Raw genomic sequence first — 19,187 nt, 5'->3', positions numbered from 1 at the left:
ATCTCACAATATATATATATATATATATATATATATATATATATATAGAGACGTGAAGTATCCAAATAGATATAGATATAGATTCCGAGCGAGAAAGTAAAGTTTTTCGTTACTTCGTCATGCATGGGGAGTTGAGTTGCACTGTAGCAATTTTAGACAAAGAGGAATATATATAGATATATACGTGTATTTAGAGCGATAGAGGAAGTGTTGAGAACGAAACAATGGCGGCGAACAAGGGTATCAGCTTGGAGGAGATAAAAAATGAGAATATTGATCTCGTAACTGCATTCTTTTTCGCTAATTCCATTTTTTTCTATTTCGATTACTATTATTAGAAAATTGTTCTTCGGATTACTAATCAGATTTATCTATTCTGCAGTTTACATTATCCAGTATTACTAGAATTTTTCAAATCCATGTTATATACAAATTGTTGCTTCTGAGAATTTTTACTCGCTGGCCTCAGATCTGTAGTCAGAAATATAATAAACATACGTGTTTGTTATATATTTATGTGAAGTGTTTGTGCCGTGTGCGTTTGAATGTTGATTTTCATGCCTTTGATTTCATATAATCGAATTGCACGCGGTTCGCCGCTTATATAATTCCTAGAGGATCTGTAATTCGAATTCATAATTGTATTTTTAAGTAAATTGAATGCACAAAATTGTGCATGCATGTAAAAATGTAAGGCATTGGGTATTGATTTTGCCATTTTGGTGCATTTAGTGTACAAATCGCAATTTTTCATTACTGCACGTGTAGTTGTTTCCGGAGAATAAGTTAATCATTTGGTTTCGGATCCTGGTTACCAGTATATATATAGTTTCATATTATACTTACATGCTTTGATAGCATATATGCAAGAATTTTGACATAGAGTAGGATAACGTTAACTCAATTTTAGTTGTGATTCTTTTAAAATTGAATTCAGTATAACCCAATTTTGATTGTAATTCTTTGGAAATTCAATTCAGTAATCAGGTATTTTATGCTTATTGTTCAATTGTTAGTTAATATTTTGTGTACAGGAGCACATGCCGGTTGAGGAAGTATTTGCACAATTGCAATGTTCAAAGGAGGGATTGACAAGTTCTGAAGCTGACAAAAGGCTTCAAATCTTTGGTCAAAACAAGCTAGAGGAGAAAAAGGCAAATTTAGTTTTTTTTCCTGGTTTTATACGTATAGTCTGGTTAACTTGAGGTAATAAAATAACACATTAACAAGCATTCATAAACAGGAAAGCAAGATCCTCAAATTCTTGGGTTTTATGTGGAATCCTCTATCATGGGTTATGGAGATTGCTGCCATCATAGCTATTGGTGTGGCAAATGGACAGGTATGTTTGCTGCATGTTCTCACTTTCTTTGTGCGTGTATCTGATATTCCAGTCAAAAAATTTCAGGGGAAGCCTCCAGATTGGCAAGATTTTGTTGGTATAGTGGTTTTACTGTTCATCAACTCCACCATAAGCTTCATTGAAGAGAACAATGCGGGGAATGCTGCAGCGGCGCTAATGGCAAGCCTTGCACCAAAGACAAAGGTATTGTGAGATTTAGCTGAAGCATTGACAACACCATGTCCCATTTTCTTGGTTTTCAACTGAGAATTTATGCATTTTTTTTTCATGAAGGTCCTGAGAGACGGCAGGTGGTCTGAGGAGGAAGCTTCAATCCTGGTACCAGGAGATATCATCAGCATCAAGTTGGGAGATATAATCCCAGCAGATGCTCGGCTTCTTGAAGGGGATCCACTCAAGATTGATCAATCTGCACTCACAGGTGAATCATTGCCAGTAACTAAAAGCCCCGGGGATGAAGTGTTTTCAGGCTCCACTTGCAAACAAGGAGAGATTGAGGCTGTTGTTATTGCCACTGGGATCAATACTTTCTTTGGGAAAGCTGCTCATCTTGTCGACAGCACTCATTCAGTCGGTCACTTCCAGAAGGTATTTTTGACATTGTTTACCTTAATCATAAACTTGTATCACATGTACAGTTTGTCTATTATATGTTGGACATAATGAATTTACCTCAGTTTTTTACATGTTTGGCTTTTCTGATTTGTATTGTATGAATATAATTGATGTGGTTAGGTGTTGACTGCCATTGGTAACTTTTGCATATGCTCCATTGCGTTGGGGATCATAATAGAGATAGTGGTGATGTACCCGATTCAGCACCGTAAGTACAGAGATGGAATTGACAATCTGCTGGTTCTTCTCATTGGAGGAATTCCAATTGCCATGCCAACTGTGTTATCTGTGACTATGGCCATTGGATCCCACAGGTTATCACAGCAAGGTGCTATCACCAAGAGAATGACCGCTATTGAAGAAATGGCTGGAATGGATGTCTTGTGTAGTGACAAGACTGGAACGCTTACCCTAAACAAACTCACAGTTGACAAAAATTTAATTGAGGTTGGTAAAGCTGATATGGAATGAGCTCAAAATTTTAAACGGGAAAATGGGAGAGTAGACTAAATTTTTGAGCAATATTTCTGTTAATAAATTAATTTACAGCAATACACTTCCTAATCATGGAAGTGGTGTTACGTAGATATTTGCAAAGGATGTGGACAAAGAAATGGCAGTTCTTCTTGGGGCTAGAGCATCAAGGGTGGAGAATCAGGATGCTATTGACGCTTGCATTGTTGGAATGCTGGGTGATCCGAAAGAGGTACCGACACTTTTTGCCGGGCTAGATATTCTTGTTCATAAAACAATTACTATAATCAATCTGTTATTACAGGTTACCCGTTATTATGTTTTATTAGATATTTTATAAACTCTTTACTTGTGTTTCCAGGCTAGAGCAGGAATCACTGAAGTGCATTTCCTTCCCTTTAATCCTGTGAATAAGCGCACAGCTATTACTTATATCGACAGCAATGGTCATTGGCACAGAGTTAGCAAAGGGGCACCCGAACAGGTAAATTACGTAAATTCCAGAAAAATATAATCTTCCCCTGTATTATTTTCCTAATTCAAAATTCTCTCCCAAACAGATCGTGGAGCTATGTGGCCTAAAGGAAGATGTGAAGAAAAAAGTTCACTCCATAATCAATAAGTTTGCGGAGCGTGGTCTTCGCTCTCTTGCTGTAGCTCGCCAGGTGTGTTAGTAAGCGAATTTCTTTACGTAGGTAATTGATGAAAGAATGGAGCTTCATGTAACTGAAACTTGTTAACAATATTTTTCTGGTTTATCAGGTTGTACCTGATAAGACGAAGGACAGCCCAGGAGGGCCCTGGGTGTTCGTGGCACTCTTGCCACTTTTTGACCCTCCAAGACATGATAGTGGCGAGACCATCAGGCGTGCCCTTAACCTTGGCGTCAATGTTAAGATGATCACTGGTGATCAGCTAGCCATTGGCAAGGAGACTGGTCGAAGGCTGGGAATGGGAACAAACATGTATCCTTCTTCCTCCCTTCTTGGACAACACAAGGATGAAAGTATTGCTAACATCCCGGTTGAGGAACTCATTGAGAAGGCTGATGGCTTTGCTGGTGTCTTTCCAGGTGAATAGTGTAACGTTCATATAACCTGGTTATATGTAAATTCTTTTACTACCTACCACCTTAAAATTTAAGATATATTGATTGATTTCATTCGTTTAGTCTTTTGTGAACATTGAGTGCTGACAATTTTTGAGGACGGATGTAGAGCACAAATACGAGATCGTGAAGAAGCTGCAAGAAAGAAACCACATCTGTGGAATGACAGGAGATGGTGTGAATGATGCCCCAGCTCTAAAGAAGGCAGACATTGGCATTGCAGTGGCAGATGCAACTGATGCTGCCCGGAGTGCATCTGATATAGTCCTGACAGAGCCTGGATTGAGTGTGATAGTGAGTGCAGTTTTGACAAGCAGGGCCATATTCCAGAGGATGAAGAACTACACAATATATGCAGTTTCCATAACTATACGTATTGTGCTCGGTTTTATGCTCATTGCACTCATCTGGAAGTTTGATTTCTCACCGTTCATGGTTCTGATAATCGCAATCCTCAATGATGGAACCATCATGACAATTTCTAAAGACAAGGTGAAGCCATCCCCGATGCCTGATTCATGGAAGCTGAAAGAAATTTTCGCCACTGGAATTGTTCTTGGAACTTATCTTGCAGTAATGACTGTAGTTTTCTTCTGGGCTGCGCATGAGTCAGATTTCTTCACGGTAGGAGAGTCCATTTGTTTAAACAGATCAAGGACTTTTTTCTTTTTTGCATTCCATTCGTGATGAAATTCACAATATGATTAATATTTGCAGGAAAAATTTGGTGTAAGATCAATCAGGCACCATTATCCCGAGCTCAATTCAGCTCTCTATCTTCAAGTTAGTATTGTTAGCCAGGCACTTATCTTTGTCACTCGTTCAAGGAGCTGGTCATTCATGGAACGTCCTGGACTCCTGTTAGTGGGAGCATTTCTAATAGCACAACTGGTAAGTTGTACAAAAACGTAGCAATTTCACTTGAGTTTCTGCCTTTCTAACGTCATTTTCTTTTTCATTTTTTGTCAAGATCGCAACATTACTTGCTGTGTATGCTAACTGGGAATTTGCAAGTATCCGCGGGATAGGTTGGGGATGGGCAGGTGTTATCTGGTTTTACAGCTTCATCTTCTACTTCCCTCTGGATATTTTGAAGTTTTTCATCAGATATGCATTGACTGGCAAGGCGTGGAATAATATACTTGACAACAGGGTATCATATCCAGCCTTTTCCAATTAACAAAATGTGACTCTACTTAGAAAGCTTAAGTTCTATTAGAGAGATTAATATTTAAATTTACTCTTTCAAGATATATTTTTTATGCGCATTTTCCTAAATGGTTGACAAGAAGATTTGAGTAAGAAACTTTTAAAAGCTGACGTATAGATCTTTCACAGAGGAATCTAGTTTTCGACTCCCTTTCGATTTTTGTACCCTAATCAATCAATTCTTATTGTCCTCGTAATTCTGCAGACTGCCTTTACAACAAAGAAGGATTATGGCCGGGGAGAAAGGGAAGCACAGTGGGCAATGGCTCAGCGCACACTGCATGGACTTCAGCCACCAGATACTTCAGAACTCTTTACCGACAAAAACAGCTACAGAGAACTTTCTGAAATTGCTGAACAGGCCAAAAAACGTGCTGAAGTTGCCAGGTCTATTTGCTTCTGAAAATCTATTTGCCTAAAAAAGTTTACATTGTACACATGAATTTACTGAGTTTGATTGGATGGTTCTTCCTACCAAACATGTCCTGAAAAATAAGATAAAATCTTTTCCATTATGTGGTACGGCTTACCTAATGTGTCCCCGACTTTCTTGCAATTGAATTTCAGGCTGAGAGAGCTTCACACTCTGAAGGGACATGTGGAATCAGTTGTCAAGCTTAAGGGTCTTGACATTGAGGGTATTCAGCAACACTACACAGTTTAATAAAGTGCAAGAGAGGATGATGATAGAATTTTCCAGAAGATAAAGACGAGAAAAGGAAACTCTTTATTGTAAGTTTATTTTCCCAGATGGATTTGTGGAGATAATTGCGAAAGCATTGACAATAATTGTTGGAAACAGCAGTCAGTCATAGGACAAGAGTTTCAGATTTGGTTCTTTCTTGTGCGTGACATTTTACCACAATCTGTTTATCCATATAATAACACCTTACTGCATTTCATGCAAATTTTCAGTTTTTCACTGGTTAGTCTTGAACATAGATTCATTACTTGAGTGATGATGGCGTGTTTGGGATTGGATAATATTGCACACGAACGACATTTTATATTGTTTATCTTCTTTAATTATATTGAGTACAAATATACAGTTGAAACGTGCTGCTACAATGGGCATTAGAAGAAAAGTTTCTAATAATAGTTACAACCTTTGGTACATTTAATACTTGGATCTTTAATTAAAAAAAAGATCTATGAAGTCAAGTCCAAACTTTAGCATAGAGTTCCTTTTATAAATATTTTTCATCAATTAAAAATCCGAGTTATTGAGTACTGCACACATATCCTAAGGAAATCAAATAGAATGAAAAGGAAAGATAAATAACGGACTTGGCTATTTTATTTATAAATCTTGTTCTTATTGTTCTTGTGAGGTTTCATCTTATAATCTAATTTGACTCGTTTTTCACTTTGATCAAATTGCTATTTGGATTAAAATGGTAATTTAATAGCTCAAATTTATTCGAGTTCTAATAGAATTTATACAGTAAATCTAGAAAAAAAAATTAGGGTAAGAATGAAGAAAGTATAAGTGTTCGCAAAATTTGCCTTTCCACAACGATACGCTAGTTTGGAACTAATATTTTCTGTTACTCCTAAACCAAAGAAATAAGAACATTAGCAGAGTACGTTGTACCATTTTTGTTCATTTCACTAAACCAAGTCCTGAATAGTAACATAATTTATGACAGCAGAAAGATGAAATTTACATTATTTTCTAGAAAGCCCAACAACGTTAACCACCCATCTCTTTCCTGCTCTTTAGTCCAAGTAAATCCGGATATGGATGTCAAAGGGAAAAATCACCAAATATTTTAGATTGTGAAGGGACAGAAACAATTATCCCTCCAAAAAGATTACTAATATTGAACTTCTACTCAAATGAAAACTAATTTCCCAACACAGCAAATGAAATGCACTTGCCTGACTTTTACGCGAAATGATGAGGATCGACCAAGTTTAGAAAGAATGCCTTGGTTATTAATTTCTTAAATCTTTAGTCTTCCTTTTCCCCCTTTATTTTTCTTCTTTTTGCGAGCAGTATTAAGCCTCTCCCTCGGTACGAGATACTTGTACAGTTTAGGCTCAGTCTGGTCCCGAATACCAAGTTTAGATAAAATGAGGCAGTAAGAATCAAAGTCCGTCCGTCTGAGATACCTCACCAATTTCTTCCTCCTCTCGACCATTAGCTCAAGGCCCCTCCGAGAATGCTTATCCTATATCATTACATGATAAACCTTTTAGAATAAGCAACTAGATCAAATCCAATTTAGGCAGTACAAACATCAAATTCCTCCAGGGCTAGGAATTTAAAAAAAAAAAAAAAAAATGTTAAACTTTTGAACCCTGCACTTTAGATCCAGAACAAACATCAAATTCCTCCCAGGGCTAGGAATTTAAAAATAAAATGTTAACTTTTGAACCCTGCACTTTGGATCCAGAAAGGCTGGTGTCAAAGTTCTAGTAGAAGAACATTAGCATTGATTTTTGGTAAAAAAAGGAAATGTGTTTAACCAGAATAACAGTACGAGGCAATTGATTGCGAGCCTTTAAAATAAAATGGCAAATCAATTTAACAAGATATTTTTTTATCCTATCATGCATTATAAAAATGTACTCACCTTTTTATGCAGAACACTATCCAGATGTTTAATCTTTGTTGTGAGTTGTGCCACTGCAAAATAGCTAGTCATCTTAAACCAGGTTTTCAAAAACAAATCACGTCAACGACAAATTCTTTCCAGAGTTTTCAAGTGACTCCCGCACCCACCCCTCAAGATGCAGTTACGAGCACAAAAACGTATACATGGTTGAGCACAGATTGATCAATGGCAATATAAGCAAAATTCAGAGGCTCTACAAAGAAAATTCTCATCTGAAGTCCAAAGAAAATCATATTGAACACGAATGGATTACAAGAGAGATCTTCTTATATATTTAACTAATTTATTGAAGCACAAGGATAAACAAAGAAATTTTACAAATTCTGTAGCATTGGAAAAATACACAGGAGGATTAGCAATTTAAAATCAGAAATTGCTTATGAGCCGTGAATCTAAATTATGAGAGCAAATATTAGTAGTTTTCTGAAAGATCACAATACTAAGTTCAAGGTTATCATTTACTTTATTTATTCTACTCATAAGAGAATTTCAAAATTAACTAAACATTATAATAGCAATATTCCCGTGTTAAACTAATCAAAGGTCAGGCCACGTGCAATACGGTTCTAGGTATTGGATACCTTTCCTGCAAACTTTATGGGTACTCAACGGGGACTCAGGGTGGTAAATGTTGAATGGACTAATTTCAGATTGTTTTTCCTCCTCGTCTAAGTTGTGGAGACATCACTAAGCAACAGATCTCAACAAGATTTCACAAAAGCACCATGCATGCAATACCTACTTAGTTCATCTAACCAACATGAAGTCCCCATATATAGTATTATCAACGTGATGACAAAGAGTTCAGGAAAGTTGGATATTCTATGAATGAAAAAAATTGGTAGCATTTACAAGTTTCTCAAGAGTCCAAGATACCTTGTAGGCCAATTAATTTTCCTTTAGTTTTTGCAGCAAACACATACAACTAATACACATAAAAACTGGTAATTACAAATCAACCAACAAAGAAACCATCTATATGCCACCAAAATATTTTTCTTATTCAAACAAATCCATCAACATTTATTCGTATATCTCTCGGGTCTCATAGGCGTTGCATGAAATGCATTCTCCAACAGAGTGATAAGACATTCCAAACAAGACAGTATGCAACTGAAAACATTGCATACAAGTCTTCTGCAAAGATTTGAATTAATAAATTCATAATAAATTTTCATGTCTCCCAAACTAGACACGTCTAAAGTGAAACAATAGAGTAAGAATAATATTGACATCATCAGCTTTCTTTATATCTGAACAAACACTGCATGAATAAGTGTTACGATTACTTTACCTTGAACACGAGCAGAACCACAATCTGACTCTGACATTTTAAATTCATCTCTGACTTTTTTAAGTTCCAGAGCTAGTTTCTCAGCAGATGACATGTTATCAGGATGAAAATACTGTAGAAACAAAAATAAAAAAATTACAATATAAGAACTTAGCTGTGGAAAAGAAAACAAAAATAAAATTGATGGATAAATTTAAGAGCACATTAAGCAGTAATCAAATATTTGTGGTCAAATCAATTATTCCAGCACATGAAAGAATCATTAGACAGACAGTTACTCTTACTCATGACCGGAACAGACAAGTTTCAATTAATATATGCAAATCAAATAATATGTTGTTCTATCTTTGTGATTCTTTATATTATTGGGAGACTAAACTATAGATACAACTAAATCACAAAAACTAGTATATGTTTCAGAAGCAAGAATATGGTTGATGGTATATAGTCTACAGAACCAAGATGCAGAACACAATCCTTTCACTGTCTGCATATATTCTTGATGCTAACCAAATGTATCCTCACATGATATGCACTAACACTCCTATTACGGTGGCTTTGTGTAGACACTCAAGTGCATGTATCCAACAAGCCACGTGCGCTGGTCTTATTTTTTATATATTTTTAAATTACCAACCCTCGAGGAATACCATAGAGATGCCTCTCGGGCAAGTGTCCGACATACCATATAGCCTGTCCTTCATATGAATTTAAATTTTTTTAAGAATTTACTGGGCCCGTGCAACTTGGATAGCCACATCAGCAGTAAAATCGAAAACCAAAGGAAACAAGGATTATGAGATCAAATTACCTCATATGATGCTTTAAGGTCTTATTTGATGTTATTCAGATTATATGATTTTATTTGCACTGCCCCAAAAGCCACATTTAAGCCTCCAGATAAGTGGGACATTTAAATGGCTTTTAAGCCTGTCTTGATCTTCATCAGATAATATGCGGATTAGACAGACATAATATCAAGATGTTGGAGGACCGTGAAATAAGTTTCATCACAACAATCTGAAGATGACAACTAAATTGAAAAACACCTACCTTCTCAACTAAGTGGTCCTTTGGAGGTGACAGCATGAAGCTTGGGGTTCCTCCTAGCTGACCCAAAATGTTAAGTCTCTGCACTGTAACAGTTTATTTATTAATAACCTATAGGTGTTATATAGAGACATTACAAAGTATTTGCACTAAACTGGAAAAGAATCCCTAGCTCTATAAGTAACACTTTGCCCTTTGGACTTCTCAGTAACTTTTAAGTGATTCATGAACTCATTTTACATCACAAGTCAATCAGACAAAATTTGCAGCACGGGATAGTTGAAAACCAGAAGAGGGGATGAATTACATAAAGCGGGATGCTAATTATGCATATTTCACTACACAACTAATGAAATGTTTATGCTTGATGCTTGTTCAGAGAAAATAAAAGACAATGTAAAATGGTGCTTAAGGTTTAGGATTGAACAAATTGTTTCCTTGTGAATTTTTACAAGAGGAAATCATGGAAAGTAAAAGCCCTGCAATATTTGCAGCAAATCCAACACTGGGAAGCACATTTGCAAATTACGTGCTTACTTAAATTTCAACAGAACAATGTACGACAACAATCTCAATACAAATAGAAAATGATTGCTAACTATAAATCAGAACATCAGAACGTAAATCTTATTAGTCATTTCATGACCATGCCATTTAGAGATAAAAGGCCAAATGTATTTGCTATGGGAACAAGACCGTATATCAGGAACACACAACTCGATTCAACCAGCTAAAGGAATTATCATATAAGCTAGTCAAATTGTTGCTGAAGCAGCAAAACTTACTCGTGTTCTTTCTCGTTTTCTCATCACCTGACATCTTCAACCGCACAAGACTATCTCTCAAGTCCATGAAATCGAAACCCCCAATTCTTGTCTCGCTCTCTTTCTCTTCAATCTCTCTCAGCTTCAACAGCCTCTCATTCAGCTCCTGCAGTGAGAACCAGTTTCCCTTCTTCTTCTCGGGCCTCAACATCTTCAACTTTTCCCCCAACTCATTATAACTGTACGTCTTGACAAATTCAGTCCTCATTGCAGGGCCGGCTACATCACCATCCCTTTTCTCCTTCCCAAATATCGAGGCAGGCAAACTATCGCTGCCACCAATCATCGTTTGGGGTTCCTGCGCATTTGGACCAACAGGTTTCAACTTCAAGCTGTCCTTAAACCTCGAAAGTGACATTGAATCAACGGCCTTCCCACCAGAATCAGTTTGTCTATTTGGGGAAGTGGACCGGAGCTGATGGATGCCCTCGCGAATTGCAGCAAATGAGAGTTTCCCACCAGCTGCGGCAGCTCCCGAAGGTTTCGCAGTCGAATCTGAAGAAAAGGAACCAGATTCTTCAGCTTTTGGAAGGACATTTCTTTTATAGAGTTCTTGGAATGATATGGGCTGACCGGAATGCGAAGACGGCGAAGCAGCGGACGATGATGGAGGCAGTGCGGCAGCGCGGCGGCGAAACTCGGAGAGGTTTTTACGGATTTCTTCCAATGAATCGATTTTAGGAGGTGGTGTTTGAGGAGTAGAACTTGAAAACGACAGCGTTTTGCGAGGGATTTGTGCTCGATTCTGATCTGAGGATTCTCTTTGTAGACTGGCTTTCACATCGCTGAAATATGAGGAGAATGGGGATTTAGATTGGGTTTCCGATTTCGATTCGGATTCCGAATCGGGTCGGGATGTGTTGGCATTGGGGGCGGGTTTGGAAGATGAGGAGAAGAAGCGGTAGGGAATTCGGCAAGGCTGGTGAAAGGAATAGAATTTGGGGCGGCAGAGGCGGATGAGGTTGGTGGTGGCCCCCATTGGCGGTGGCGCCTACATGACAGATCAAATACAAATATGCAGTGAAACTATAAGCAAACTCTGAATTACAAATGACAGAAAACAACATTTCGCAAAACAAACCTTAAATCTGAATGAGGAAACAAAAAACTGAGAATCCTTGTATAAGAACGCTTAGAATTGCTCTCTTTTCCCTGAACCGTCCCTCTTTCCCGTAAAATTGCGGCTAGGGCAAAATTCAAAACATCCCATCCCCAAAATTCATCGTGCTAAAGGGCTGGAAGAGATAGCCCAAATAATATATGACTCGTGGTTAAATTCCATTATCCAAAAATTCTATTTTAATAAGTTTATCACACATTCTATTAAAAATAACATTCTTTAGGCCCTGTTTGTTTGGCACCCATTTTTATCAAAATGCATTTTTCTCTCTCTTCTTTTCAACCACACATTCTTTATTAAAATAATATTAAACGTAAATCAAAAATTTTTTCTTATTTTTCAACCACACATTTCCCATCAACTTACTATTCAAAAATGCATTTTCACATAAAAATTCCTACCAAACACCTTCTTAGTATCAATTGTGCTAGAATACTAAATTAGATTGCCACTTTTGATATGTTTAATTAAATTAATCACGTGACATTACATTTAAGTGTATCTATTATTTAATGTCAAACATTTGTTATTTAAACGGGTACTTGACATCGATAATGTTAAGCATGAGTACATGCTTTTGTTGATATGGATTGTGTTAGGTTGTGGTCCATGGGAGATTGGTCTTTGCTTAAAGTCTTTCGAGCTAACTGAACTAATAGGACCTTAACATGAACTCATGATGAATTCAGAATAATAGCAAAAACTGGAAAGAAACTTCAATAGGGCAGTCGCACCGCCAGATTGAGCCACCTCGGGGTAGTGATGTCAATGGACCGGCTTGACTCGGCCCTTAACCTCACGAGCTTGGATCACGATGAGTGCGAACTGAGCTCGTGGCTCGTTGAAGCTTGAGCTCGGCTCGTTGATTTTGGGCGAGCTTGTGGCTCGGCCGAGCTCGTGGGTCAAATCGAGCTTTGGCTCGCGAGCTCATCATCTTTTTCGTTTTTTTAAATAGAAAAAAACACAAATAATGTAATAAAAACACTTTTTAAAAAAATAAAAAGTGTTAAAAAAATACAAATAATTTAATGAAGATACTTTTTTTCTTTTTTATTTATAACATATTGTAATTTTTTTTATAAAGTATAAAATATTTATATAATGAAGACGAATTGTTTATTGAAATACATTTACAAAAAATATATTTTTTTCGATTTCTTTTTAAAGTAGATAAAATGTAAACCCTCCTCCTTTATTCGGATTTAGGACCGGCTACATCAATTTTAAATAGGCGGAATTAAAAATTGTACACGAACAACTTGTTATAACGTGTATAATTTTTTAAAGAAAATTAAATTTAACGATTAAAAAATAAGAAAATTTTGATTAATATAATTAAATCAAATATCACTTACCTGACGACATGCAATTTCAGCGTATTTATCTTGTAGTTGAAAATGAGTGTCCTACCAATCCTTCACGCACATTAACGCTTCCAAAACATCATCTTTTAGTCGGCTCCTGACATCGGTCAAAACTCTTTTACCTACACTAAAAGCAGACTCCGAAGCAACAATACTAATCGGAGGTATCAGCAGATCTTTCGCAATTGCAAAACCAATTGCCTAACGTCTTTCACACTTTCGTCAGAATTCAATTACTTCTTCTAAACTTTTTTTTAATTGTTCTGTCTGTTGGCATATTATGATTGAAGTAATCAATTAATTCGGCAAGTATCGCATTTTGAGTTGCGGGATGCAAATGTAGACGACATTGTACTAGATGAACACATTGCAGTTACATCATATCTAAATGTATTAATGCCTTGAAATAAATTCATTGTTTCGACATCATATGCTTCAATTTCAGCCGAAAGAATAGGTGCAGAGGGTACCCGACTAACATTCGCACCCATTCTTTCCGCATATAAATAATACATTTCATATAATGTTTGCTCTAAATTCTTATAGGTGATAGGTGTATCAAGTATTAAGGTTTTATTGATTTGATCAATTACGTATTTAGTTCTCGAAATATTATATTGATGGTCCATTGTGCATGCTAAAAGAAATAACATATTGAGTTGCGGGATGCAAATGTAGACGACATTGCACTAGATGAACACATTGAGTTACATCATATCTAAATGTATTGATACCTTAAAATAAATTCATTGTTTTGGCATCATCTGCTTCAATTTCAGCCGAAGGAGTAGGTACAGAGGGTACCCGACTAACATTCGCACCCATTCTCTCCACACATAAATAATACATTTCATATAATGTTTACTCTAATTCTTATAGGTGATAGGTGTATCAAGTATTAAAGTTTTATTGATTTGATCAATTACGTATTTAGTTCTCGAAATATTATATCGAGGGTCCATTGTGCATGCTAAAAGAAATAACATATTGAGTTGCGGGCTGCAAATGTAGACGACATTGCACTAGATGAACACATTGCAGTTACATCATATCTAAATGTATTAATGCCTTGAAATAAATTTATTGTTTCGACATCATCTGCTTCAATTTTAGCCGAAGGAATAGGTGCAGAGGGTACCCGACTAACATTTACACCCATTCTTTCTGCATATAAATAATACGTTCTATATAATATTTGCTCTAAATTCTTATAGGTGATAGGTGTATCAAGTATTAAGGTTTTATTGATTTGATCAATTACGTATTTAGTTCTCGAAATATTATATCGAGGGTTCATTGTGCATGCTAAAAGAAATAACATAGACAGTTCTTCCCAATATTTTCTAAATTTTAATTCCATAGCAATTATAATTTCACTAGAAGTATGATCATTTTTATATTTATGGAATATTCTTGCAATTATATAAAGGCGTTCAAGCACCATACAACTCGTGTGATAATAAACGCCGGATAAAATCTTTGTGGTCTCATAAAAAAATGTGAAAAAAAGTTTAACTTTCAAAGCCAAATCCAATCGAATTCATTCAACATACTATTGTCATCACTTCTAATGTGTCTATTCTTATAAAAATCAGTTGTTAAATATTCCGAATATTCATACGACTTTAATAGCAAGTAAGTAGAATTTCATCTATAACTTACGTCTCTAACAAATGTTTTAACAGTCCTCACCCCTAGTTCGGCACAAAAATCTTCAAATGCTTGTTTTTTACTAGGAGAGATCGTAATATATACTAATGCATTTCTAATCTTTTGAAATTCATCATTTATATGTTTTAAGCCATCTTGCACAACTAAATTCAAGATATGACACACACAACGGATATGAAACAAATATCCACAAAAATCAGGTTCAAGTGTCTCACACAATTTATTGACGACTACCTTTTTAATACTAGTATTATCAAGAGTAAAAGATCGAATTTCAGTCTCGCAATTATATTCTCTAACAATACTGATAATAGTATTATATATATCATTAGCATTGTGAGAAAACTCAATAATTCTAAAAACGTTAATTTTTTTATGCATACACCAAATAGGTCTATATAATGTACGGTTGTAGTTATATATGCTCTTTTATTATTGCAAATTCATAATTAATTGTTGTTTTGAATTATTGAAATATTGTATTGTATCGGCACGAAGAGTGTTTTGACTTACCCCAACGACATTCTTTTACGAACATGACAAAGTGTTGGTTGTCTGCAATAGCCAAAGGCAACTTAGTGGCGGCTACAAATTTCACCATTCCGATTCGAGTATTGTCCTCTGAATGCACCCAGTAGATAGGGATGAAGTCGTGGAACCAACGCCTGGACTGCCAAATTGCAATTGTGTTTAACCAGTTGGAAGAAGTCCATGTCTAACCGCACATGCTTTGTATAGCGGTTGAGATAGATGATACCAATTCTTTTTTACCATGTCAATTTTTGTTGGCAGTAGTTACATACTGCCTTAGATTTTGCAAAGCCATTGACGACTTTTCCCGTTAAAATCAACTTAAAGTGATCCCAACATTTTGCTTATTTTTTACCCTATCGCTTTTCCCTCACATCTGGGATGTTTAACTTGACATCTTCGTCCTCATGTTCCGCTTTGGGAACGTTAATATCAACCAAATCGATTAGACTGTGGCTTCCCTGACCGTGAATTTGAACATCTTCAGGTATAGGTACGTCATTTAGACCGGTAAATTCATTTGGAAATTGACTTTGCGGCATCCTAAGCGATTCGTCATGTGGCCCACATCCCGTATCAAATAAGCTATCAACAAATGAGCATTGATCCATTTGTTTGATTATTTATGATGAAATCCAAATATAATAACTAGAAAAATATAAGTGTAGTGAGATTGGATTGTGGCTTCCCTGATCGTGAATGTGAACATTTTCAAGTATGGGTACATCATTTAGATCGGTAAATTCATTTGGAAATTGACTTGCAGCGTCCTAAGCGATTCGTCATGTGGCCCACATCCCGTATCGAATAAGCTCTCAACAAATGAGCGTTGATCCATTTGTTTGATTGTTTATGATGAAATCCAAATATAATAACTAGAAAAATATAAGTGTAGTGAGATTGGATTGTGGCTTCCCTGACCGTGAATGGGAACATCTTCAGGTATGGGTACGTCATTTAGACCGGCAAATTCATTTGAAAATTGACTTTGCAGCGTCCTAAGCGATTCGTCATGTGGCCCACATCCCGTATCAAATAAGCTCTCAACAAATGAGCATTGATCCATTTGTTTGATTGTTTATGAAGAAATCCAAATATAATAACTAGAAAAATATAAGTGTAGTGAGATTGTGAGAATTAAAAATTGGATGAATTGAAATTGTAACTGAATAAACTGTACAAAATGAATCGATATTGTATATTTTGCAGTACAATAAAGTAAAAACTTGATAATTGATATAATAAAAGAGAGTTGAGAAATGACAAGTAGTGATTGAGAGGAGATAATTGATATGAAAAAAATGAATCGATATTGTATATTGTATGATTGTATTAACTGTAGTTGAACTTTTTGTTCAGCTAAAATATTATGGACTTTATTCAGGTTCTATAGGCTAACAAATTTTTTTTGTTGTCTAGTTCTGATCTTCCATTTTACTTTTTCATTAAACATCATCGTTTGTTGAGGCACGCATTCGTATTTGAAGGCTCGAAGCCGCCAACAGCAGCAAGGGCGATATTCTACAGTTTCTTCTTCTAGACTTCTACCACGCCACCTCAATCATATGGGCAATGCCGTAGGTTAGTAAATTTGGGCCAATTTCAAATTTATTTATTTATTTGAGGAAATTACACTCAGCACTTTAAAAAAAATAAGAAATTGGTTAATACTCTTAAACCAAATTGGGAAGTGCTACATGTACATAATTGTTTACATAATGGTGTTCATAATTACACGTGGCATTGAATCCAACCTTTAATTCAAATCTCACGCTTGCACGTCAACAACCGGATGATTGACACATCACAGTATAGATACCATTATGTGCAACAATTATGTACAAGTAGAATTTTCCAATCAAATTAGAGTTTTAATGATAGTATTAATTACATCCACCAAAAATATAAAACATTTGAAAATCTACAAAATCATTCCAAAGACGACGGCATTCCCCCACTATGGTATTTTCTATTTTTTTAAATCTTATTATTAAAAAGTTTTTGTTTGATACAGTATTTGACGCTACGATTATCTATTTTAAACGGTTCAAAACCTATTAAAAAGCTTGTAATGTGACCATGATAAATATGTTATGGATGAAGTTTAAATATAAAAAATTATCTCACACGAATTATGGAACGCAAAAAAAAAAAATTATTAACATAATTTCTTGCGGCCTTTTGACTTGTTATTTTGAACTCGTAGGTTTATCGATTTTTAAGTTCGAAAGATATATTTCAAAAATTATTGTGAATACCTAGAAACGATAACAAAAATCTCACCCATAAGTGAAGAAAATAGCTCGTAAATAAGCCCAAAAATGTAACATCAATTTTGAATTCATATATATTAACATAAAACAAAGCTTGAATTTGTATGTTTAAATTTCCAAAAGGGGGCTTCATTTATATGTATTAACATGAACCAGAGCTTGAATTCGTATGTTCAAATTTTAAAAAACGCACATGTATATATCTAGTTAATTGTTCAAATGAGATACTGTAACTATTTTTAGAAAAGTGACATGATATCACTTTTTCACATTCTGTTGAGCGTTTACCTTGCATGCATCAATGTAATTGTTTCAAAACATTTTTTCATATATATTACTAAAAAAATAGTCCTTGAATTGGTGTGTTCAAATTATAAAAAATGCACACATGTGTATCTAGTTAATTGCTCCAATTACATAGTGTGACTTTTTTTTTTTTAGAAAAGTGACAGGATATTATTTTTTCACATTCATCTTGAGCAAATACCTTACTTGCAACAATGTAATTGATTCAAAAAAAAATTATATGTATATCCAGAAAACAAGACTTGAATTGATATGTTCAAATTTTCAAAAATGCACACGTATGCATTTAGGTATTTGCTCCAATGATATCGTGTGACTTTTTTTTTCAAATAAAAGTGACGGAATATCACATTCTTCTTAAACAAACACCTTGCATACATTATTATAATTAATTTAAATTTTTTTTCATATGTATTACCAGAAAACATGGCTTGAATTGGTATGTAAGAATTTCTAAAAATGTACGCATATGCACTACTCCAATGATATAGCATGACTTTTTTTGAGAAAACTGGTAGAATGTCACATTCTCATTTAGCGAACAACTTGCATGCATCAATGTAATTCATTCAAAGTTTTTTTTTTTTAAATGTATTACTAGAAAACATGGCTTGAATTGGTATATTCAAATTTTCAAAAATGCAAATGTATGCATCTAGTTAATTGATCCAATTATATGTGTGACTTTTATTTAGAAAAATGACATAATGTCACATTCTCGTTGAGCAAACACCTTACATGCATCAATGTAATTGATTCAAAGTTTTTTTTTTTCAAATGTATTACCAGAATACATGGATTGAATTGGTATGTTCGAATTTCAAAAATGCACACGTATATATCTAGTTAATTGCTTCATTGATATGGTGTGACCTTTTTTGAGAAAAGTGACAAAATGTCACACTCTTTGAGCAAACACCTTACATGCATCAATGTAATGGATTCAAGGTTTTCTTTTTTATACGTATTACCAGAAAAACAGGGCTTGAATTGGTATGTTCGAATTTTCAAAAAATGCACACGTATGCATCTAATTATTTGTTCCAACGATATAGTGTGGCTGTTTTTAGAAAAGTGACAGAATGTCACATTCACCTTGAACCAACACCTTGCATGCACCAATGTAATTGATTCAAAGTTTTCATTTTTATATATATTGCCAGGAAACAAGACTTCAATTTGTATGGTCAAATTTCCAAAAATGCACACGTTTGCATTTAATTATTTGTTTGAATGATATAGTGTGACTTTTTTTTTTTTTTTGAAAAAAGTGACAGTCTGTCACCTTTTCACATCATCATTTTGTCAAACACCCTGCATGCACCGTTTTAATTGATTTAAGCTAACTTTTCATATGTATTAAC

The 19,187-nt window shown here is 35.1% G+C and overlaps 2 protein-coding genes across 3 annotated transcripts; one reads left to right on the top strand and one right to left on the bottom strand.

The window, feature by feature from the left end:
* Positions 1–97: 97 nt before the first annotated feature.
* On the top strand, positions 98–5,691 carry LOC111382436 (plasma membrane ATPase 4-like). The gene is made up of 15 exons (XM_023006414.1): positions 98–281; positions 1,035–1,154; positions 1,244–1,342; positions 1,409–1,546; positions 1,637–1,951; positions 2,099–2,425; positions 2,565–2,684; positions 2,814–2,936; positions 3,013–3,117; positions 3,215–3,524; positions 3,670–4,184; positions 4,278–4,451; positions 4,531–4,713; positions 4,975–5,156; positions 5,337–5,691. The coding sequence occupies exons 1-15, from the start codon at positions 225–227 to the stop codon at positions 5,431–5,433; spliced, it is 2,865 nt and encodes a 954-aa protein (XP_022862182.1). The 5' UTR covers positions 98–224; the 3' UTR covers positions 5,434–5,691.
* Positions 5,692–6,336: 645 nt separating this feature from the next.
* Positions 6,337–11,817, bottom strand: LOC111382432. Of its 2 annotated transcripts, XM_023006407.1 has the most exons (7): positions 11,640–11,817; positions 11,132–11,549; positions 10,520–11,053; positions 9,738–9,820; positions 8,685–8,796; positions 7,349–7,401; positions 6,337–6,943 (listed from the first exon to the last, which is right to left on the bottom strand). In XM_023006407.1, the coding sequence occupies exons 2-7, from the start codon at positions 11,535–11,537 to the stop codon at positions 6,716–6,718; spliced, it is 1,416 nt and encodes a 471-aa protein (XP_022862175.1). In that variant the 5' UTR covers positions 11,538–11,549; positions 11,640–11,817; the 3' UTR covers positions 6,337–6,715. The 2 variants fall into 2 exon arrangements, with proteins under 2 accessions (XP_022862175.1, XP_022862174.1); XM_023006406.1 differs by having other exon boundaries at positions 10,520–11,549.
* Between the last annotated feature and the right edge of the window lie 7,370 nt (positions 11,818–19,187).

The sequence above is a fragment of the Olea europaea genome, unplaced genomic scaffold, assembly GCF_002742605.1.
Source record: "Olea europaea var. sylvestris unplaced genomic scaffold, O_europaea_v1 scaffold2498, whole genome shotgun sequence".
Lineage (NCBI taxonomy): Eukaryota > Viridiplantae > Streptophyta > Magnoliopsida > Lamiales > Oleaceae > Olea > Olea europaea.
Note: the sequence above shows the minus strand (reverse complement) of the source record. Positions and strands in the feature narration are given on the sequence as shown.

Excerpts from the sequence above, each read along its gene's own strand:
- LOC111382436 (XM_023006414.1), top strand. The coding sequence starts at position 225 with ATGGCGGCGAACAAGGGTATCAGCTTGGAGGAGATAAAAAATGAGAAT. Across the intron at positions 2,426-2,564 it reads TTGACAAAAATTTAATTGAG|ATATTTGCAAAGGATGTGGA; the intron begins GTTGGTAAAGCT and ends GGTGTTACGTAG. Across the intron at positions 2,937-3,012 it reads GCAAAGGGGCACCCGAACAG|ATCGTGGAGCTATGTGGCCT; the intron begins GTAAATTACGTA and ends TCTCCCAAACAG.
- LOC111382432 (XM_023006406.1), bottom strand. The coding sequence starts at position 11,537 with ATGGGGGCCACCACCAACCTCATCCGCCTCTGCCGCCCCAAATTCTAT. Across the intron at positions 8,797-9,737 it reads AGGACCACTTAGTTGAGAAG|TATTTTCATCCTGATAACAT; the intron begins GTAGGTGTTTTT and ends TTGTTTCTACAG. Across the intron at positions 6,944-7,348 it reads ATAGTGTTCTGCATAAAAAG|GATAAGCATTCTCGGAGGGG; the intron begins GTGAGTACATTT and ends GTAATGATATAG.